Here is a 23,684-nt window from a genome sequence, read left to right as displayed (position 1 = left end):
CTCCAGTATATTCACCAAGAAAATCCCAAATGAGGTCATGAAGAGTAAGAAAGGAATGGAACCACTGAATAACAACATTGGCCTGGTAGATCAGGAGATAGCTGTAAATAAAGTTGGCCTAGATTTCACTGAGCGTTTGACAAAGTCTCTCATGCTGTTCTTGGATTGAAAAATATGCTTAGAGATGAAGGTCTTTCCACATCATTTGTGTTCTACTTGGACCACCAGGGCTCCAAACAGGATTTCCCCAAACACAGTTTGAAATCCTGCATTAGGCTGCACAGCCTCACGTTTTAATCTAACTTCTGTCCCTGCTGTGCACAAAATAATCAGACAGTTGTAAACAGGAGAGATTTATCTATGATAGGAAGGAGTGGATTGAGACACAATTATATAGTTATCATCGTAATAAATCATATTTGTATAATGCCTTTAACTTTTCACAGTGATTTCACATCTATTATCCTATCACTGTGAGTCATTGTAAAAGTAATCAAATCAAGGGGAGAAAAAAACAATAACTGTTAAAGTAGCTTAGTAGAAATCACAAAATGGGAGTGGAAGGGACAGAAATATAAGCAAGGAGGTTTAAGAAGAATGTTTAAAATTTATCTATATACATAGCAAACGATTGTAGTGGAATAATTGAAGGGGTAATGAGAAGATGTCATGTCATCCTGTTTAGCTGTTTTTTTCAGTCATATTTGACTATTTGAGACCCATTTGGGGTTTTCTTGGTGAAGGTGCTGAAGTGGTTGGCCATTTCCTTCACTGCTTCTTTTTATAGATGAGGAAACTGAGGCAAACAGGGTTAAATAACTTGCCCAGGTTCACACAGCTAATAAATGTCTGAGGCCAGATTTGAACTTGTGAAGATGAGTTTTCCTGTCTTCAGACCCAGTGCTATATCCAGTGTGTCATTCTATCTATGCTATGCCATTCTGGGTTATGTCATAGTCATTTTTGGGAAAATAGCTATATAAGAGTTAAGAAGCTCAGTCAAAGAATATAAAAATATCAAATTCAGTAACAATACATTATAAAATAGCCAATACTCAGAATATACCATTCTTTCCAGATTGATCATATGGTCCTTACCCTTCATGTCCGCTGTATTCCTACCTGACTTGGGACCTAGAAATCTATCTCCTCTCTCTCTCATTACTCACTTTAAGTGCTGCCTTATGTATGTCCTAATTGTGTGACCCTCAGCAAGTCACTTGATCTCTCGATGTTCAGGCCAGTCTCTAAGACTCTAATTTTCCTTTGGTGAAATAAATCTTCATACTAGGAGTTCCCTGCCCTGAGAAAACCTCAGGTCTGAAAAATAGAAACCAAATAAAAACAAAAAGCCAGTCTAGTTTGTATATGTTTGCCACTGGTACTGTTGCTTCCTCTAGTAGAATAGAAGTCTTAGGAGCTCCAGGAATGTTTTATTTCCATCCTTGTGTCTCTGGGACCCACCACAAAGGCTGGCTTGTAGTAGGTGCTTCTTGAATGGAATGCAGTCAGGAATGTAGAGAAGGCTCCTATAGCCTGGATCTGATCCTTCTTGTCTTCTGTTTAAAGCACTTATGGGTCTCTTTCTAAAATTAAATTTTTGGCAGCTCCTATTTGCCAATAAAAAGATTCCTAATAATAAGATAAGGCAGCTAGGTAGCGAAGTGTATAGAGCACTGGCCGTGGAATCAGGATGACACTTCAAGAGTTCAAATCCCCCTCAGACACTTACTAGTTATGTGATCCTGGGCGAGTCAATTAACCCTGTTTGTCTGCGTTTTCTTTTCTGTGAAATGAGCTGGAAAAGGAAATGGCAAGCCATTCCAGTATCCCAAATGGAATCATAAAGAGTCAGATGTGAATGAAACAACTGAACAACAAACAACAGTAAGACAAATGTCTTAGTGTCCTAGCCAGCACTTCTTGATTGTGTGCTTTGCTGTGAGATAATACTTTCAAGGATAGAGAAGCAAATGGTAGAAAGTGTCAGAGGTAAGTTTCCAGCAGGTGAATTTAAGGAAAAGTTATTGTTGACCATAACGGGATTTTTCAGGGTTGGTTTGGGCTAGGGCACAGCTAGGGCTTCTATGCTCACTTGGTGATGGGTCATTAAAGGATTTTGCTGAATTGATGTAGAGGGATGGAGCTGCAGGATAAATTGTTAAATTGAAAAAAGAGATGTTTTAGGGAACAGGGGTTGGATGGGTTATTTTCATTGGTGGGGACTGGGGCATAGAAGGAGGCAAATTTTGGCTAGTTTTTGGAATAGAAGAGTATTTCAAAATATAGTGGGGGTGAGGGTGATAGCAGGGATGGGAGGGGATGAGCATGAATCATTTTAGATTTTTGTCTTCCAGTTCTGATGGGTTCTCTTCCCTTCTCTCTAGTACTCTTCGTTTATTTCTCAGTGTCAGTGTCTTTCTGACTCCCTGGTTTATTCTACCTCTTTTCCCTTTAACTGATTGTAATATAGTTCTTAAAAATATCTTTTTTTAAAAAAAGTTTATATAGTTCTCTCTTAATGTGAAAACTGGATGATTAAAACATTTATGTTTTTCTCTAAAGGAAGCCAAACCAGAACTTGAAAACTCAAGCTTACTAATATCCCGAGTATAGAAAATTTAATTTCTAAACATTAAACTAGCAGCTACTCAAACCACTCATGGTAAATATTTTATTAATTCTCTTTTAGACTTCTCTGTAAATGAATTATTGATTGCTTTTAAATAAGCTTTTAAAAGTAAATAAGATTCTCTTCTGTATTTTGACTTATAACTGGTACTTTTTTTTAAAATAAAGCTTAAAATAGCAGATGGAAGCCTATATATCACAGGATTAAAGCAGACATATTTTAGAGAACAGAATGCAAATTGATGCCAATGAATGAATAAAGTAATTATCTTCTGTTTATTTTTAAGGCTGCACATATATGTATCTTTCTGCATACTTCTACAACATATTATTCACAAATTAAAAAAACTGAATTATTCTGTGGCTGAAATATTTATTATGAGAAATATAATGTGATTTATGCTAACATGGAACAATTATGAAGAAACTACATTTCCTCCATTCTACTGTTACTATGGTAATTGGTACTCACTGTTGTTCAATTACAAATATAAAATATTATAGGAACAAGAAAATGTAATCCATTAGCATTAAGTTGTATTACCTATTATAACTATATTCACATGATATATTTGAGTGCAAAGAGCTTTAAATTCAGAAGTGGGGCATCTGAGATCTAGGTCTAACTCAACTGGCTCTGTATCATTGAACAAACCAATTAATTTCTCTTTGTCTCAGTTTCTCATGTCATTACAGTGAAGATGCTAATACTTATTTTCCTTATCTCAGCTATGAGAATAAGATGAACTATAACATTAGTAGATATGATTGTGCCTTTAAAAAAATTACAGAGATGAGAGGCCCTGTAGTGTACTGGATAGAGAGCTTGCTTCAAAGTCAGGTTCAGGTCCTTCTTCTGACATTAGTTTTGTGACCCTGGGTTTCCCCATGTGAATTATAGGTTAGTTTTTGACTGGAGGTATTATAATTATAATTGTTAATAAAGAGTCATCAGAGATAATACTATATGCAATCCTAGACATCACTTTTAAAGAATATGATGAGTAGATAGTAATGATCTTTCTCTCTCTCTCTTTCTCTCTCTCTCTCTCTCTCTCTCTCTGTCTTTCTGTCTCTCTCTCTCTGACTTTCTCTGTTTCTCTTGTTGTCTTCTGTTCACAATACTATGATGGGGGGTAAAGAGGATCCACAAAATTATTAGAGATTATCCTTATCCTCAAATAATTTGAAGTCCAGATGGAAGCAAATACACATACAAATAATGGCAATAGCTACCATTTTGCATAGCATTTTTCATATGGTCTTTATTGCAAGTGTTTGAGGTAGGTGCTATTATTATCCCCATTTTAGAGATGAAGAAATTAGGATTGAGAGAAATTTATCTAAGGAAGATTGGAACTCAGGTCTTTTAGACTCCAAGTCCAATGCTCTTATCCACTACACCACTATGCTGTTTCCATATACATATGGGAATATGAGTTTGAAAAAGAACAAGTTAACAATAAGTTCCAACTGATTGGTTGCTGTCCTTCGTTCTCAAAGAGGACCAAAATGACATCACCATGATAAAGTGAAGTTTCAGCGTGTATGACTGTGGCTGATCAGACCAATATGAGCTCAGAATGCTTTACCACAGGTTGGGCACAGATAGTCATATGAACATTTGGGGTAGATACTCCAAATTTGTGCATCCAACATTTACTTTGTTCTGTCTCAATTCTGCTTTGCTCACAGAGCACAGCACCTTTTCTGATGTTGGCACACCACGCTGAGTGGTCCTGTGCTAGTGTCTCTTATGTTGCACAATCAATTCCAAAGTTGTTGAGAGAGACTTTGAGAGTGTCTTTGTAGTACTTCTTCTGAACACCATATGATTTCCTGCCTGATGTGACTTCTCTTTAAAACAGTCTTTTTGGCAGGCATACATTTTGCATTTGGATAATGTGGCCAGCCCATCAGAGTTGCAATCTCTGAAGCATAGTTTGAATGCTTGGCAGATTAGTTCAAGCAAGGACCTCAGTGTGTGGAACCTTATCCTGCCAGGTGATCTTCAGACTCTCCTGAAGATAGTTCAAATGAAACTGATTCAGTTTCCTGGTATGGTAGATTGTCCAAATTTCACAGGCATACAACAATGAGGTCAACACAACGGTTCTGTAGACTTTCAGTTTGGTAGTCAATCTAATACCTCTCCTCTCCCAAACTTTTCTTCAGAGCTTCCTAAACACTGAGCTAGCTCTGGCAGTAAGGGCATCAACCTCATTGCTGCAAGAGTGCATCCATGAAGTTTTATTGCATTTAGGTAAATAGAAAACAGTATTAGTAATGAGAAGGTCATGAGACGCACAAGTCTTCAGCAGTAAATGACCATTGCTGTTCCTGTTTCCAACTCCATTCCTCCCTAGCACTCCCTGCCAAGTCTGGCAGTCTGAGTCTACTCTAGCATTAAAGTCACCCAGAATTATAAGCTTGTTCTCTTTTTTGGCACATTGATGATAAAGGTCTCTAGGTCTTCATAAAATTTTTCTTTGACCTCATCAGGGTTTGTCATGGTGGGAGCATAGGCACTGATGATGGTGGCATGCTGTTTTCCTGCAAGTGGCAATTGCATTGTCACGAGCCTGTCATTCACTTCTTTTGGCAGGCTAACTAATATATAAGAAAAGATATAAATGCTAGTGTTTAGTTTAATGTGAAGTGAAATGAAGGCACTGGATTATGCTGCATTAAATGTGCTGTCCTGCAAGGAGTGGTGCTGTAATAATTAGGTCGGTCATTGATTCAAATAATGGGACAATGTAAAGTCAGAGTGACATGTTGTGTTTGTCCTTCGTTCTTGAAGAGGACCTAGAGTGACATGTACCTGGTTATTAAAGTCAGTCTCTTCATGTCTCTAGCCTTTTCTCTGAGGGCTGAAGGGGCAGTGGGTGAGCAGGACAGTGGAAAGAGCACAAGAATGAATACATTAAATGAATATCATACTTTTCAATTTACATAGTGATACTTACTGGTTTCATTGTGATATTTTTGGTAGTCGTCAAGATTTCCTGAGGATAGAATTGAATGATCTCAATGAACGTGTGAAATATGAATATATAAATCTACTCGTTCGGCAAAATGACTGAGAAATCCTGATATCATGGAAACCAAATGTCAATTTCTGTCCTGTTGGTAATGTTTGTGTGTTGCTTATTACATAGTTGTTAATTATATAATTCATGTACTATAATAAAAGATGCTATGTCAATGAACTCATAAAAAGGATCAGAAGGCACAGAGTACAACTTTGCACTGGTCATCAGGATAATTCTTCATTCCTATAAGAATTAATTAAATGACATGCATAAAGTGCTTTGAGTTCTTTAATATTAAAATTTAGAGAAGTGAGTAAGCAGATTAATGTAATCCCTGGATCAGTTTGGGAATTTTGTTATTACCCATTTTTATTCTCTATTTTGAAATTTTCCTAGCAGAAATTTGTGATATCTATTGCAGTTTCCAGAATAACAAGTCATTATTTCTGTTTATAGTATGTTAAGGAACTGAGAAAGCAATTAAAAGGGCTGGGTACATGAGCTATAATTTCTGACAGATTTAATGAGATGTGAAATAGAATATAGAAGGACCAGGAGTTATATATCTAATGAAGCCAAATATTCCTAAAAGTTTTGCTTTCCCTTATTCAGGTGAACATTTATGGCAGTATCTGTTTATCATTTGTTACCAGTTTTAGTAAATATGTAATTAATCAATCACACGTGGATAATTTCAATGATAGGTTATCCCTTGTAATAGTCTTCTTATCCACCTCCAACTAGTACTATTTCTGTCCCCTGATTACCAGGTAAGTCACTGTACATCTTCCCCACCTTAGGGTTGTTAGAATGAAGATATCTTTGGGTCCAGTACTAAGGCATTTTTTTTTACTGTATTTTTATTCATAAGAATAAACCTACAAATTATGAAATGATTTTAGACAGAAATTTACTGCACCATTGGGTAGAGAGAACTGGAAAGAAGGGTGGCTCCCTTCACAAATCTCTATGAGGTTATATTAAAAAAGAGTTTAGACACACAAGTAAGGACATTTGCCTGATTGACCTCATGTGGGCAGTAGGTAGTCTCCAAGAGAAGAATATTTTGAGATACACACACACACATGTATTTGTGTGTGTGTATATGTATATATATACATACATATACATATATATGTATGTGTGTGTGTGTATGTATATTTTTTCCAGCAGGTAAGTCAATCTATTTTGGGGAGCTTAAAACAAAAACTTTAAGTGGACCCATAACAAGACATAAGGAGACCCAAAACAAACACTGGGTGGGATCTAAGCATTCCTTAAAACTATCTTTCCTGGAATATCTCTAATGTCAGCCTGACTTCTACAATAAGCTCTTTTTTGTTAGACAATGTTCTAGCCCCATAAATCTGGGTTTAAGTAATATTAGTAAAATTATAAATAATAATCCATAGTATCCAACTCAGAAACTTTTTTTCTCAAAAAGTGTGACATTTTATTCAGTATTTCCCATCAATTCTCAATTCTACAAAATTCCCAATTCTACAAAGAAGGGAGGAAATTACATTCTCATATCTCTTCTTTGTGTCTAAATTATGGCTATTTAATTTCAAAGTTTTTAGTTCTAATTGGTTGTTAATATTTCCATTTACATGGCTGGAAAATATATATTTCTTCCGATTCTCCACTTTGTTGTTGGAATGAATCTTCTTTGTATTAAGCATAATTGTTATTTCTTACAGCTCAGTAACATATATGTATCAAATTTTTTATGCCATTGCCCAGTGATGGAGATCTAGTTTGTTTTTGATTCATTGTTATTACAAAAAGTAGAACTATAAATATTTTGGTGTATTGGACTTTGTTTTTATCATTAAACTTCTTTATATGCTATCAATTGAATATCAGAGTCAAAGGACATTTAAATAAAATTTCAAGCCCGGTTCTTGGGAGTACCTGACCAAGGGGAGGAAAAGATGGTCATCAGGTCCTTCTTTATCCAGCTCACAGCATTATGTTTGGGATATAGGGTGTGTTCAGGGAGGACCAGTACCTTTGATGTGATGGCTGCTGAGCCCCTTTCAGGGCTCTTTCCACCTTTGATGTTCACCTGTTCCACCCAACTCTCACCTGTGGCTTCAAGAAGCTGCAGCATGTGCAGCGGCCACACCCTGGTAAACCATTTCAGCAGACGGGCCAAACCATTTTGAGGGTAGCCAAATGGTCTCAAACCCATTGGTGAGTTGGGGGTGTGTCTACCCCAAGCATGTGAAGACTTCTTCTAGTTGAATGGGCAGATGAGAACAATTTGTTCCAATGGCCATGAAAGCAGATGAAACAGGTGATGTGGAATGCTTAGAGCTTAGTTAGACACTGAAGAGGCCAAGGTCATCCACTGCATCCTGAACCATCACCAATCATCTTGACTCTGTCCTACCACTAGACTATGATGGCTCTGGTGGAGAAAGTGAGACTGATGCCTTAGTACAACTCTGCCTCACTTAAATTCAATTTACACACAAATCAAAAGACATCACCCATATCATGATGTCATTTCGGTCCTCTTAGAGAACAACCAACCAACATTATGTTCCTGTTGTAATTGACTAAGGTCACCATCCCCTACATGCTACTGAGAAGAGTTATTTTGCCTTTCAGATGAATACTTTTGGCTACATAGCAAAAAGAAAGAGGCTGTTCCCAATCATGTCGTAGAATAAAGCAAAAAATCTATATAGTTTACAATAAATAAACATTTGGCATAGTCTAATTCCAAATTGCTTTTCAGAATGGTTGGAATAACTGACAACTGTCCCTACAGTATATTAGTATGCAGGAATGTATAGACTGTTAAAGGAGTACTAGCACCTCTGGTGTGAGGGCTTGCTGAGGCCTTTTCAGGGCTGCTCATCCACCTTTGGTGTCTGCCTGACAGTCAACTCTCACCTGTGGTTCCAAGAAGCTATAGCATACATAGATACCATACCCCAGTAAGCCATCTCAGCAGACAGGCTTGTTGGTGAGTTAGGGGGCTGTTTACCCCAAGCAAGGGAAGACTTCTCTTGGAAGAATGAGTAGATTAAAATAATTTTTTCTAATGGCCATGAAAATAGCTGAAATTGGCGCTATGGAGCACTTAGAGCTTGGTAAGACATGGAAGACACCAAAGTCATCCAATGCATACCCCTGGTCATTGCCAATCAGAATGACTATTGCTGTGCCACTGAATTTTTATGACTCTGGAAGAGGGAGTTTGACTGAAGACTTTGTGCAACTCTGACTCACTTAAATCCAATTCATGCATGAGTCAAGACATCACCCATGATGTTACTGACCAGAAACTTTAATTAAAGATCTTTGCTCCTCTTCTTAGGCATTCCTGTACTCCTCGTTCACACTTTTTCAAAGTTTCTATCTAAGGACTTCTAGGTTCACAGATTATATCTTACTTTAGGAGAAGCACTTCTCACTGTCGCAAGTTATATAGCCCATATAGATCTTTCCTGCCCCTAACAGGCCCACGTGACATGTTTTGAGCTCTGGCCCAGCCCACAGCCTAAGTTACCTGGAAAGGATGGTGGGAGAAGCTTGCTGAATGGGTGGAGCAGGAAGGGTACAGCTGAGAGAGAGTGAGGCAGATCTGAGCAGAGCAGCTAGGGTGAGTGAGAGAGGGAGCTATTTTGCCTAAGGGAACCTGTTTGTGGTGAGACCTGAGGGAGGGAGGTATAGATTTCTTGGTTACTATGATGAATTTGGCATTCTGCTGTTTGAATAAATGTCTTCGTTTCATCTTTGAGGAAGAGAGTTTGTATTTTGTGAATTTATCCTGTAAATACATATGCATATCCATGGCTACTGCTATGGGTATTGCATTGGCATTACAAAGAAAAAGAATCCTTCTAGGGATATTGTACCCCAGAAATTTCCTCATCAAAATTTCTTAAGGACGTATACAGGATACACACACACACACACACACACACACACAGACACACAGACACACACACACACACACGCGCGCGCGCGCACACACATACATTTCTGTAGATACAATGTTCTTGCTAATTTTTTTCAATACTTTTATGTTAATATTCATTAATGATATTGGTCAGACTTTTATTAGAGTTGTTTAATGCAGGGATTTTTAATATATTTAGTGAATATATATGTATGCACTGACATATATATATATAAACACACACAAGTAGATAACATCATCTTTTTGTTCTAGTTGGATTGATTTTATATGTGTATAAGCTTTTAAAATTTATATAATCAAAATTGATTGGCATCCAGGAAGGAGCACCTGTCCTACTTCTGACATCTAGTGACTGAGTGATCCAGGCAGGTCACATAATGTCTCAGTGTTCTAGGCACTGCTGTACCTTACAGGAAAGTGTTCTTTTTTTTTCACTCAGGTCTATCTTACGCCAATGAAATCACAGTTCTAGTAACTATAAGCTTTTAAAATTTATACAATCAGAATTGTATATTTTGCATTTCACAAGCTCCTCTCTCCTGTATTTGGTTTACTTTTCTGTTTAGCTCATTTGTCCATTTACATTTTATTAAATAATATATATTTTAAGATACTGGTCCAAACCAGTTATATTTCTTAAGTAAAATTGGACCTCCCTATGTAGTTTTTAGTTTTTAGTTTGTGAGAAAAAACATTAGGATGCTGTTTCTTCTGTTGTCTTGGATGTGTACTCTTTGCTATTAAAAAAAAAACTCGTGCTATTGCTTAATAATATAATTTGAGATTTGGTGATGCTAGCTGTCTAGGCCTCTTTCATTCCTACTTTTTAAATGATTTCCTGTGTTAATCTTTACCTTCTCTTCTTATATAAATATGGATAGATAGGATAGACAACATAGATGATCGTCTGTAGAATTGGACAGCACAATAACAATGTATACATATGCTGTTTAAATCTATAAAATAGCCTCATTCAGAACTTGGATTGTTATAATAGTAAATATGTTGGTTACAGTATCCTGCATTATCCCTTTTCTAATATTGTTGTGTTACAGCAAGATACATTGACTTTTTCTCCAATTATTAAATCTTCCAGCATTTATGTAAATGTTATTTTGTAGTTACGTTTGTATATACTTGATAAACCATCTTGGTAGGTTAATTCCTATATAATTAATATATTGTAATTATTTTTGAGGATAGGACAGATAGATGGGAAGTGGGTAGAGTGCTGTACTTGGAGTCAGGAGGACCTGAATTCAAATCCTGCCTTAGATAGTCCCTGGCTGTGTGACCCTGGGCCAGTCACTTAACCTCTTTTTGCCTCACTTCCTCATGTAAAATGCAAATAATAATAGCACCTACCTTCCAAGATTGTGAGAATAAGGTGAGGCAATATTTGTGAAGTACTTTGTAAACTTTATTACATAAGTGGAAACTATTAATCATAATGATAACTTATATAGCATTGGGGAAAATTGATTTTTAAATATTTGGTAAAAATCACTTGTAAATCAATCTGGTCCAGAAATAGTTATCTTTGGGAGTTAGTTCCTTTATGACTTACTCCTTTCTGGTTTAGTTGAACTTAAATTGTCTTCTGCATGGGTTCTAGGATTCTATTGACGGTGAGTTTGTTCTTTTTTTTCAATATTATCTGGCATTTTTCTTGTAAAGTTTCCTGAAGTATGATATTTAAGCTTTTTATTTCATTGTGCTTTTCTGGGAGACCAATAATTCTCAGATTGTCTTCTTGTGTTTTATCTTCAATGAAAATTGTGTTTACTTTTATAGGTCCCAGGTGTTGTAATGTTGATTTTTTTATTTTGCTCTTTGTTTTATTGCTACATCTTTTACACGCTGTCTTTGGCATTCTCTTTAAAAAAACCCCCAGTATTTTATTAAATTTTGACACTTTATTAAAATTCTTTCTTTTTCATTTGGAGTTTCTCTTTTTGAAACATTCTTAAAGAGCTTATTTTTGTTCTTCATCTTCTTGTTTTGTTCTTTTATTAAGCTTTTCCATCACTGTGATATTTTTTATAGTTTCAGTCTTATCACTGGGGATCTAGTTGCAATTATTCTGGCATCACTCCTTTTTTCTGTGAAGCTTTCTTCTTAGAATCTTTCATCCAATGCTATTTCTTCCTTTTTTTTTTTTTTAGGGGTTTCTGCCCTTCCCCATTGTTGCTGGGATTTGTGTGTGATTTTTCCTAACATGATATTTTGTTATTGTTTTAATTTATTTGGCACATATCTTTACTATGCTGCAGATATCACCATTCTATTTGGCCATATAGCTGGAATTTCTCTCCTTTTCTTTTAAATAAAGGTCAATCTATAGACCCATCTTCAAGGGGAAACATATAATAGATAACATTTATAAAGCAATATAGGCACTGTGCTAGGTACTTTATAAATATTATCTCATTCTGTCCTCCCAACCTGGAAAATAGGTGCCATTATTATTCTCATTTTACAGATGAGGAAACTGAGGCAGACAGAAATTAAGAGACATGCTCAGTGTCATACTGCTAATATGTGTCTAAGACTGGATTTGAACTGTTGTCTTTTTGAAGATTCTCTCCAATCTGCCTCCTAGGTGCCCCAGAATAATCTGCATTGTTCACAGAATCTTAGGGTTAAAAGGATCTCAGAGACCATCAAGAGTCCCTTATAAAAATACGTGGAAAGAAGTCATCCAAAGTACGCTTGAAGGTTTCTGGTGAGAGGGCATACACTACCTTGCAATATGGCAAAAGTTTAATTTTCGATAGCTTGTCTTCCTTAAATTCACCTTTTTATAACTCCCAATTCTTGGACCTATTTTCAGCCTTTGGAGCCCAGCAGAAGATGATTAATTCCTCATCTACACAACTCTTCAGATATTTAAAATAGCTTTTATGTTCTTGATAGGTTTTTTAAAAATCATCTCTTTTCTGGATAATCTAATCATAATACCCCTCTCCCTGATAAATCTCCTTCTAGCTGTTCTACCATTCTTCACTCTCCTTTGCTGATTCTTCATCCATTCTATGCCCACGTGGGTGTCCTCAAGGCTCCTTCCTGAGTCTTCTCCTGGCTTTGCTATATACTATCTCATTTAGTAATCTAATCAATTCCCATGGTTTCCTTAATTATCTCTACACAGATCATTTTGTAATCTTTATTCCTGCGCTACCCATAGAATGAGCCCTGACCTTGCTCCTGAGCTCCAGACATGAAATTCCAGCTGCTTTTTAGACATCTTGAAATCAACGTCCTTTAGATATTTCAAACTCTGACTTGCCTAAAATAAAACTTATTTCCCTCTCCCCCGCTCCTCTTCTGAATTTTCCTATTACTATTGAGGATACCATTATCATCCCAGTCACCCAGGCTTACAGCCTTGGTGACATCCTTGACTCCTTATTATCATTCCTCACATCCAATCCATTGTCAGATCTTGTTTATACTTATAGACTCTCTCATGCTTCGTTCTTTTACTGACATAGAACCTCATTAGTTTAGGAGAGGGATAGTAAACTTGTGGCCTTGAGGCCATATGTAGCCTTCTAGGTCCTTTTTACTGAGTCCAAGTTTTGTAGAACAAATCCTTTTACTAAGGAGATTTATTCTGTGAAGTTTGGATTCAGTCAAAGGACCTAGAGGGCCACAGGTTCTCCACCCCTGGTTTAGGCCCTCATTATTTCTTGTCTGAATATTTCTTATCTCATATGTGAACCCTCTAAATAATCTCCTTGCCTAAAACCTCTTTTGCTCTAATCCATTATCAACTCAGTTTATAAGATATTATTGTTTTTTGGTTTGGTTTGATTTTAGGCTAGATCTGACCATGTTACTGTTTTGCTCAACATGATCCAAAAGCTCCTTACTACCTTCAGGATCAAATATAAATTCCTCTGTTTGGCATTTAAAGATCTGCATAACCTGTCCCCTTCCTGCCTTTCCATTCTTCTTACAGTTTATTTCTCTACAAACTCTATGATCCAGCCACCCTGGCCTACTTGCAGTTCTGGGAACATGATATTTCATATCACATCTTTGGACCTTTTCACTGAGTTCTCCACCATTCCTGGAATGCTCTGCTCTCTTACCCCTACATCTTAGATTGTCTGACCTCTTTCAAGATTCAGACCAAATATCATCTTCTGTAGGAAGACCCACCAGGCTGCTTTTGGCCTCCTCAGAGTGAGAGTCAATAAACATTTATTAAATGCTTACTGTCTGCCAGGCACTGTGCTAAGCATTTGGGTTACATGACAGCACCTGCCCTCAAGGAGGTCATAACGTAAGGAAAGACAACATATCCAAAGGCAACATATACAAAGAAGCTAAAAAGGAGATGGAGGGGAAGGTTCTTGAGCAAGCACATATGATGAAACCTTGCATTCAGGGAGGGAAATGATCAAAGGAGGGAGAATTTCAGAGTTGATTTCATCTTGCAAAATGATGGTTTCTGGAGATCATGAAATCCTGCTGGATGGGAAATGATGAGATGAAGAAATGTTCTTGGTGAATGTCTGAGATTACCTACCTCCTAGAGACATGAAAATCGAATAAGAAAGGTTTCAAACTGAAAATGAAGGTGGAGGAAAAGTTACAAATATTTATCAACCTCGCTCCACAATATCGGAAGATGAGTAGCACAGGAAATAGTAAGAAATTCACTGCAAACAGAAACGGAATAAAGGCCATGGCAATAAAATAAGTATATGTACCTAGTTATTCATACTTTTTTCCTCCATTAGAATATAAGCTTCTTGAGGGCAGAGACTATTTTTAAACTTCCTTTATATCTATAGTGCTGAGCACATGGAAGTGCCTAATAAATGTTTATTATACTGACCTAACTTGACTTTTCCAAGCTAATGTTCCCATTTTCTTTAATAAAATTCTATGTTACATTATTTCAGTATCTTTTACCCCCCAGTCACCTCTTTCTCTGACTTCGACTGTAGAGTCCATAAGTGATCACAGTTCCATGGATTTCACAGAGTAAGTGAAGAATACTATAGTGCTCTCCTTTCCTTAGTTTCCACTTTAATTACTGGAACCTATGATCCTATTCACTTTTTCATTGCCATGGGGCACATTTGACTCACTGAGCTTGCAGGCCCACCCAGCTACCAGTTAATTCTTCCTTGTTGAAGAAATCTAGAATTGAATGTGCTCTTGTTTGTTTCATCCCCATTTGAAAGCTGAAAATATCATTACGGCTCTACATAAACAAAGCTCCAGCATATTCTCTAGATTATGAAATTTCCTCATCACTTCTTTGTCATATTCCTTGGCCAGGTTTGCATAACTCCGTATCTCTTTCTCCTTTTTGTCCAGATAATACTATCTTCTAAAGTCAACTTTGGTTCAATTTTTGCCTCAGTGGGTCTTCCCTTCATTTTCCCACTGTGCTTCATTCCAGTGGTCCTTGGATTTCCTTATATGAATGGATTTTACAGTGCTACTATGTCCTCCTAATCCTGCTTCTTTTGAATAGGTATATCTGCCAGAAACATATTTCAGTGCCAGGTCCTATCCTATCAAGTATCAGTAATTCCTGTGATGCCATTTTTTTAATTAAGGATCTCCATTTTACCTTGCTTGTTATTAATGCTTTGTGGTTTTGTATAGGGACAAATGGGACTATGCCCTTTCTTGAATTTTTGTTTTTGGTTATTTCCAGTGCTGCTCATTTTCCTACATTGTGAATCTAGGTTGATAAATATTGCTAGATATTCTCCTCCATCTTTGTTTTCAGTTTAATACGCTTTTGATTAGATTTGCAGGGCTATAGGCAAATACATTTTTATTAGCTCTTATTAGTTTTTATCATCATGCCTGGTGCCAACCCTAACCTTCTGATATTTTAACATGCAGCCAAGAAATATGAATTTCGTTCTCAGACATCAGTTATTTGTTTTTCCAAGTCTGATTTTTTTTTTCTTCTCAAGCCCTTGCCTTGAATTGACATCTGTGATGTTCATACCGTTGGAACTCCAAAACTCTTTTTCTTGCTTAAGGCTAAGCTTTAAATTTGTAACATCCTCTAATTTCACCTGTCCCTAGGTAAGTATCTAATGTAATCACTTGTTAGCAGGTTTGACAAGTCTTTGGTTATTCTCTTTCTTTTCCTCTTCATTTGACTAATCAACTGTTTCTTGAAGTAGAGGAGGCAATCATTGGAAGGCGCTGAACCCAAAAAGTACAAAATAACTATTTTTTTTCTATTTGATAACTTCTGTAGTTTTAATTTTCTGTTCTTTTAAAAACCACACCAACAAAAGTACTGACTTTAAAACTGACTGCTCTTCAAATTAATGTAAGATATTTAGGAATATGATATTCAATTCTCTATTTCTCCTTTTTCTTTTTAATTAGGTTTCAAAAGTCTGCCAGTGATAATGTCTGACAAAACCTCATCTTCTAGGTCTAGTAGCAAGTCTCCAAACGGTAAGTTTATTCTTTAATGTTTAACTTATATTTTCAGGTTTTCTGGTCATTAAGATAAAAATTGAAACCATTAAGTTCTTTTACGTTTGAAAATATTTTCTAAGGCTTTACTTTCTTGACCTCAAAACATCAGAGTTATTTTCAGAGATAATTATTATAATGAAACCTTGCCTGAAAGCCTCAATGTGACGTGGAAATGCCTGTAATTTCTTCAGGACCTTACCTGTAGTGTGGTAGAACTTCTGAAAAGTTCAACCAAGATGAAAAAAAAGCCTTTAGGGTGGATCTAGTTACCAAGTGTCTGTCATGTTAGGTCCAACCTTGCTCAGTTCTGAAAGGCTCCTCACTAGAACCAAAATTCAATTTGATTCAGATAATTTCAATGAACATTTATTGTTTATTATGTACAAGATACTGTGTAGTGGCTAGGGCCACAAAGAAAAAAGCAGTCTTGGTCTTTAAGAGCTGACTTGCTACAAGTTGCAAGATTGGTCATCTGCCTGTGTTTTTTTTTTTTTTTTTAATCACTGCCACCCAGGAGGACTATCTGCTAAAGAAACCATGGGTTATGATCAATGTTAGTGAAATGTCAGTAAAATCACAGAATTATTAAAGTAAAATGTTATTGGATTATGATTCATGAAATGATTAGTATAAGATATTATAGTATTCATTTTTCTCCATAATGTTCTACTTGAGTCCTCATCCTGGCACAGAGGTTTCCTTAGGTTGTTAAAAGCTTTGCCAGTATGACTCTAGCTCTAGTTCACCATGCTGGAGAGGTTTCAGAGTTAGCCATGGCATAGCTGGGAGGCTCATAATTAGAAGATAGACCTGAAATTGATGAATTAATTTGCTATGGCAACCCAGGAAACAAAGAAAAAATTTTTTAAATGACCCTTAGTCATGCATGATTCCATCTTCAGTTGTGGTGGCAGCAGTAGTGGAAAGAGAGAAAGAGACCATAGAATTAAAAAGCGCTTAGATTTTCTACAAACATTAATTTAGTCATTAGTAGCCCAACTATGAGTTTCTTGCCCAATGCAATACATATCTATCTTATGCCTCCTTTGAGGATAATAATGATCAAAATAATGTTCAAAAATTGGACAACGTTACCTCAATTGCATCTGAATTTTTTTTAAATGAACAAATGAGACATCTTTTTGGAGGACAGCCTTGACGGCTAGATTTCTACTCTAACAAATTAAACATTATTCTATTGTTAACACATAGTAAGTATGGCGGTATCTGTATTTATGATTCGATTTTGTGACTAATAGTATGGTCTACTGTTCAGTATCATTTACAAAAGTCTACTTTGGCCTTCTCTTATTTTCAACAAATATGCTCTTGTGTGTGTAGGTTGTAGTCACCATTAGTCCTCTGAAGTCAGGATTGCATTGATCAAAGTTATAAAGTCTTTGCATGTTGTTTTCTTTTACATTATGATAATCATTTTTGCCTGTAATATTCTTCCAATGATATTATATGACTATTATTGGTAGAATAACAATTTTTTGTTGAGTCATTTTTCAGTCATGTCTGACTCTTTGTAACCTTATTTGGGTTTTTTTTGGCAAAGATACTAGAGTGGTTTGCCATTTCCTTTTCCAGACATTTTTACAGCTGAGGACCTCTGAGGCAAAAGGGTTAAGTGACTTGTCCAGGGTCACATAGCTAGTAAGTGTCTGAGGACCAGATTTGAACTCACAAAGATGAGTCTTCTTGACCCCAGGCCTGGCACTGTATCCACTGTGCCACCTAGATGTCCTAACAATTTTTCTAAAGATTAAAAATTGAAGACCATCCAAAAGTCATTAGAGGTATATGTATCATGACTGGAAAGAGATAGTGACATTTTATCAAAAACAAATTTTGTACATGTAATATATAAAAGTATAAAAATATTAATTTCTACAGCTTATATGACTGGAAAAAAGAGTTGAACTGGTAGTCATGTTGTAAGACTGAAGCCAGCTTACCTCCTCACCAACCAAGATCACCTACTGCATCCTGAGCCATTGCCACTCTTGCCTTACAACTGAACTTTGATGACTGTGGAGAAGAGAGTGAGACTGATGTCTTTGCACAGCTCTGTCCCACTTAAATCCAGTTCATGCACAAGTCAAGACATCACCCTTGTGATGTCATTGCTCCTCTTTGAGAACCCAGGACAAACAACAATGACTAGAGTAAGAGGAAATGGATACTCTGAATGCTGCACATAATATTGAAACTTTCAAGCCTCCTCATCTCTTTCATGTAGGAACTTGAACTTGAACTCCACCCTGGAGACCTTGACCTTGAATTTTCACTTTATCTTAATGACCATCAGGCATTCCGTTTATGTGTTGTCTTACCCCATTAGAATGCAAACTCCTTAAGGATAGAGGCTGTCTTGATTGCTTATATTTGTATCTCTTGTGCTTATCACAGTGCCTGGTACATGCTAAGTGCCTAATAAATTGATCCATTCCTTCATTCACTGATTCATTTATTCACCTACAAGAAAATTAGTATAATAGAAAAATCCCCCTGTGGAGGATTTAGAGGTATATTTCAGTAGGATTTACAAAGAACAAGAAGGCATGGGTAGGTTGCCATCTGTACCATTGGAAGAAATACTCATGTCATTGTCTCCATATTGCCCCCTAGAATAGTCCTTCAACATTTGATTCTGACTTATCTTTCTAGGCTGATTTCAAGTTACTCCTCCTCACGCAATCTACATTCCAGCCAAATTATCTCTCAGTATGCAGAGTTTCATCTTTTGCCTTTGCACAGGTTTCTACCCTCCCCACCACCATGCCTGGATTGCTTTCTCATCTTGACTCCACTTTCACCTCCATCTCCATTCTCAAGCTCCTTTCAGGGCTCAACTCAAGTGCCATCTCCTACAAAAGGCCTTTCTTGAGTTCTTCCTGTGGTTCCTAGGGATCTTCCCACCTGAAATTCTTTGCATTTACTTGGAAGTTATTTTGTGGGTAGTCATTTGGATATATGTTTTCCCTTTTGTGCCTCTGTTCCCCCCTCTCCCAATTTGTAGACGTGTTGGAGGGAGAGTTTATTTTGTTTTTGTCTCAGTGCTCCTAAACTGCAGCAGGGACTTAATAAATGCTTTTTGAATTGAATGGAAAAACTGAAAAAGTATTAATTTTAATCTTTCATTCAAAGAAAATTTTACAGTATGATAGTGATTTTTAAATGTTTTTAGAAGTTTGAGAAGTAGAAAACAACCTTCCTAAAGCAGCCAAATAAGTAGGGAAAAGTGAATTTGAAGTAACAAATAGAAAAAATAAAAGTATTTCTTTAAGTGTTTATCATGTTGATAATAGATAAATGAAGTAAATCTAGTATTTGCTTCAAATTAATTACTTTACAATTTGTGATTTTTTTTTTTTAGCTTCAGAGTGAAACTTGTTATTTAAAATATAGTGAAACTCAAAGGATGTTAACAGTAGTCTTTTTGGCAATGTAATAGAATAGATTACAGCAGTTGTTAGTTTTATTGCCAAATAGCTATGTAGTTTAGTGTGACTGACATTTTCTGTAGGCGTTTGAGGATAAGTTAACAACAGATATAGTAGTTCAGATCACTGTTACCTATGTTTTTGCTTCCTGTTTTAGAACCCCAGTTGCATGCATTTTTTTCTCTACTCACTGTAGACCAAAGATTATAAATAGAATAATCTGATTCATGACACACAGCAATTATCTTTTATTTGGGGGAAAATTTTTTAAAAATCATGCCTCAGAGACAGTTGAGTACTGTCTGACACATTCACCTATAATTCAAGGAAGTAATTGTCATATATGTCAAACTCCTTTTGATTATAAACTGAGCTACTTTGATATTGCTCCAAAAGGTTCTACATTCTTCTGCCTCAATGCCTTTCATTCATGGTTTTCCCTCTGCTAATAAAGCACTTCCATGAATTGCTACTTCCTTGTCCCGATTCTGCCTATTACAGTCTTCAAGGCTCAACTGAAATGCCATCTCTTCCATGAAATCTTTGCTTTTCCCTTCAATTAGAATTAATCTCCGTGACCTCTGGAATTCTATAGTACTTTGTACCTTTAAAAAAATTTGTGTTCTACACTGTATTATTATTATTAATTATTTCCATACATCTGTGGTAAGAGCAGTAATTGTCATATAGACAAGGTTAATTGTGTTCAGTTGCTTTTCAGTAGGGTGCAGCTCTTAGTGACCCCATTTGGGGGTTTTCTCGTCAGAGATACTGACGTAGTTTGCCATTTCCTTCTCTAGCTCATTTTACAGATGAGGAGATGAGGCAAACAGGGTTATATGACTTGCCCAGGGTCACACAACTAGTAAGTGTCTGCAACCAGATTTGAATTGAGGAAGATGAGTTTTCCTGATTCTGGGAAATGTCAGTTATCTGAGGAGACTCAGGGTTAGGCTAGCAATGTAGCTTCCTGGTGGCTTAAGTAGAAAAACAAGAGTTGATTGACTGGCAAACCAGCATGGCCAATATAGAAGATTTACAAAACTGAATCAATAGAGTAACTTTGCTGCCTATCCATTCGCAGAGATAGCCAAATGGAGTTCCTCCTTTTGTTAACTGTTTAATGGTCTCTGCTGTCTCATTTTATTCCAATTCTGAACTTGAAATATCAGACTGGTCAGAAGCTGGTCTAGCTTACAACAGCATTTTATCTTACATACCAGATAATAAGCAATTTGTGGGGAAAGATTACATCTTCATGTTTCCCTAATCACCTACAATTTAGTATCTTTTGTATAATAAAACCTCAATAAATATTTGTTGAATCAATAAATAACTGGCCAACTCTATAGGTGGTATAGTGGTTAGAGGTTTGGATTTGAAGCCAAGAAGATGAGTTTAAATCCCAATTTCAACTCTTACTATGTGACTGTGAGCAAGATACCACTTCTCTGAAGTTGTCTGATCCGTAGTTTCCTCATTTGTAGAATGAGCACCTACCGTACACATTTATTGTGAGAATTAAAGGAGATAATATATGTAAATGGCTTTGCAAATCTGAAAGTGTTATATAAATACTACCTATTATTTAATGTGGGTAACAAGTTTTTTGAGAATACTGAGTGTGGAGGATGTGATGAGGCTTAAACAATACATTTTTAAAAAAAATTATTAATTTATTTTTAGATTATGACATTCATTTCTACAAAATTTTGAGTTCCAATTTTTCTCCCCATTGCTCCACAATTTGCAGCCACTTAGCATCACTGGGAAGTAGTTTCAGCTCAGAGAGATCCATGATCTCATCAATGTGGATGCTTCCCATGCCAGTTCACATCATATGCTTTTCCATCCTATGGCATTCTAATCCCTTTCTATCCTCTAGTTTTCCACAAAATATATTCCACAGTAGAGACCTTCCTCCAGGTCACTTAAACTTCATGAACACCAGTGTGACACTTGAATCACACACTTGTTGCACTTCTAAATGTTGCTCTCCATCTGCTTTTATCTATAAAGAGGGATCTTTGGTCTCACTTCAATATTAATGAAGACTTTTTTTCTCCCTCTACTGGATTATGAGGAAACACTTTTCTTAATCATCTATCATCCTAATCTTTAAAATTTTACAAATGCTCTTATTCTAAAATATTCTCACTTTTCAAGGATCAAATTAGATAATATTTGTAGGTGTTTAATAAATGTTTGTTTTTCTTTCTCCTTCCTTTCCATCCTTCCTTCCCTCCCTCCTTTCTACCTTCCTTCCATAAGATATTTAATGGCTAAGGAGTTTTAGGGTACTTTTGTTCTACTTGTGGCAAATGCTTTCTACTCTTTGCTTCTCTAAGAATTGGTGGTGATCAGATTCATTGTCTTTATGTTGAATTCTTTCATATTTTCAGAGTCAGCAGCTTGTTTAAATGGGTTGGATCAAATGTATTGAAAATGTTGTCTTTTCATCTTTATCATTTTTCTTGTAGTTTGGTATTTATTTTTGATTTTTGCTATAAATAGTCAGTGATCTGACTGCACATCGACAATTCATTCTGAAATGAATCTCATGTTGGTGACTATAGTTTCTTCTTTGGTAAATCATAGTCAATTTCATTTTTGGGATGGGGTTTGCTCAAAGATTTCTATGTTTTGCTCTCACCAATTCTCTTCTTTAAAAAAATATACTCATGGGGTTAATGAGTAATCTTCAAGCTTTTGGCATGTTTTCTTCCTTAATCCTGAACCATATTTTCCAACACGTTTCTCATAATCCCTGTACATCCCTGGACCTTTGTTGCTTAAGTCACTGAATCTCAAGGTATATTGATTATTTGCTCAAAGGATCACAGATTTAAAGTTGGGTAGGAACTTAGAGGCCACTGAATTCAATCTCCTCATTTTACAGGCAAGGGCACTGACATTTAGAGAGACTAAACAGCTTTCACACAACTGGTAATTGTCTGAGGCTGAATTTTAGCTTGGGAATTAAGAGTTCTATGTACTCTGCCACCTGGTTGCCTCATAACTTGCTTTCAAGAACTTTTCAGATTTTTCATGGAGTTTCTCCACTATGACTCAAAGATTATGTTTTGGGCACATAAGCTCCATGTGATTGTGGTACTTTGCCATAATAGTAATGTAATGGGAAAATATTTCCCATTCATTAATAAGCCCATGTGACCTGCTTAGATCACATGGAAGCCTAAGTCACAAGTGGTGGGAGGAGCTTGCTGAATGGGTGGAGCAGGAAAGGTGGAGCAGAGCTGGGAGGGAGTTGGTCAGGCTAGTCAGAGCTGGGAAGGACACAGGCAGGCAGGCACAGCTTAGGCTCATGAGTATTAGTTTGTGGAAAGGTCCCAGAAAGGGGCAGGGAGGCTTGGGAATGACTTTGCCCCCTTGCGGTGATAATCTATATTAACTTCTTGATTGCTGTGATGAATTAGGTGGAATAATGGGGTGCATGTGCTCAAGCCTTACCCTGAGATATTGTTTTATGTGCCTATTTTGTGTGATCCCTGTTATATTGTTGTAAAGTTATGTTGACATCAGTTGCCTAAGATATTGTATTATATGTTTATTTTCTGTTATCCTTGTTATAATTCTGTTCATACCAGTTGCCCCACCGACCTACATAACGAATACAAAAGATCTTGGGGCCAAATGTAATGGCAATGTAAATGGGAAAATCTTTCCCATTCATTAACAGGCCCATGTGACCTGCTTAGATCACATGGTCAGGCTAGTCAGAACTGGGAAGAACACAGGCAGGCAGGCACAGCTTTGGTTCATGAGTGTTTGTTTGTAGGAAAGTCCCAGCAGGGGACAGGGAGTCTTAGGAATGGCTTTGGCCCTTGTAGTGATAACCTGTATTGACTTCTTGGTTGCTATGATGGATTTTGCTTTCTGGTTTTGGGATTTGACTTTTTGGTGTTTAAATAAATGTTTTTCTTCTGCCTTCTATATGGAGAGTCTGTTATACGTTGCAACTGAGAACTACACCAGCATATTCATAGTCACCACCAGAGTGTGAATATTACCTTGGCGATACATTTACTTATGCTTATAAAGGTGACTTAGAGTCCCACGAAATGGTGTCATTTGTTGAGTTGGGTCTGAACATTAATCTAACTTTGCCAACTTTGCCTCTCTGAGGAGAATCTGTGA

General features: G+C 36.5%; 1 protein-coding gene across 2 annotated transcripts in view; it reads left to right on the top strand.

Moving 5' to 3' along the window:
- The window catches only part of CCDC178 (coiled-coil domain containing 178), a 622,621-nt gene that overhangs the window by 53,474 nt on the left and 545,463 nt on the right, over positions 1 to 23,684 (top strand). For both annotated transcript variants that reach the window (XM_072604506.1, XM_072604507.1), the window contains exon 2: positions 15,982 to 16,053. In XM_072604506.1, the coding sequence (XP_072460607.1) occupies positions 16,005 to 16,053 (49 nt within the window). In that variant the 5' untranslated portion in view covers positions 15,982 to 16,004. The remainder of the gene's footprint in view (positions 1 to 15,981; positions 16,054 to 23,684) is intronic.

The sequence above is a fragment of the Notamacropus eugenii genome, chromosome 4, assembly GCF_028372415.1.
Source record: "Notamacropus eugenii isolate mMacEug1 chromosome 4, mMacEug1.pri_v2, whole genome shotgun sequence".
Classification (NCBI taxonomy): Eukaryota; Metazoa; Chordata; class Mammalia; order Diprotodontia; family Macropodidae; genus Notamacropus; species Notamacropus eugenii.
The sequence above is the reverse complement of the archived record's forward strand: the minus strand, read 5'-3'. Positions and strand labels throughout refer to the sequence as shown.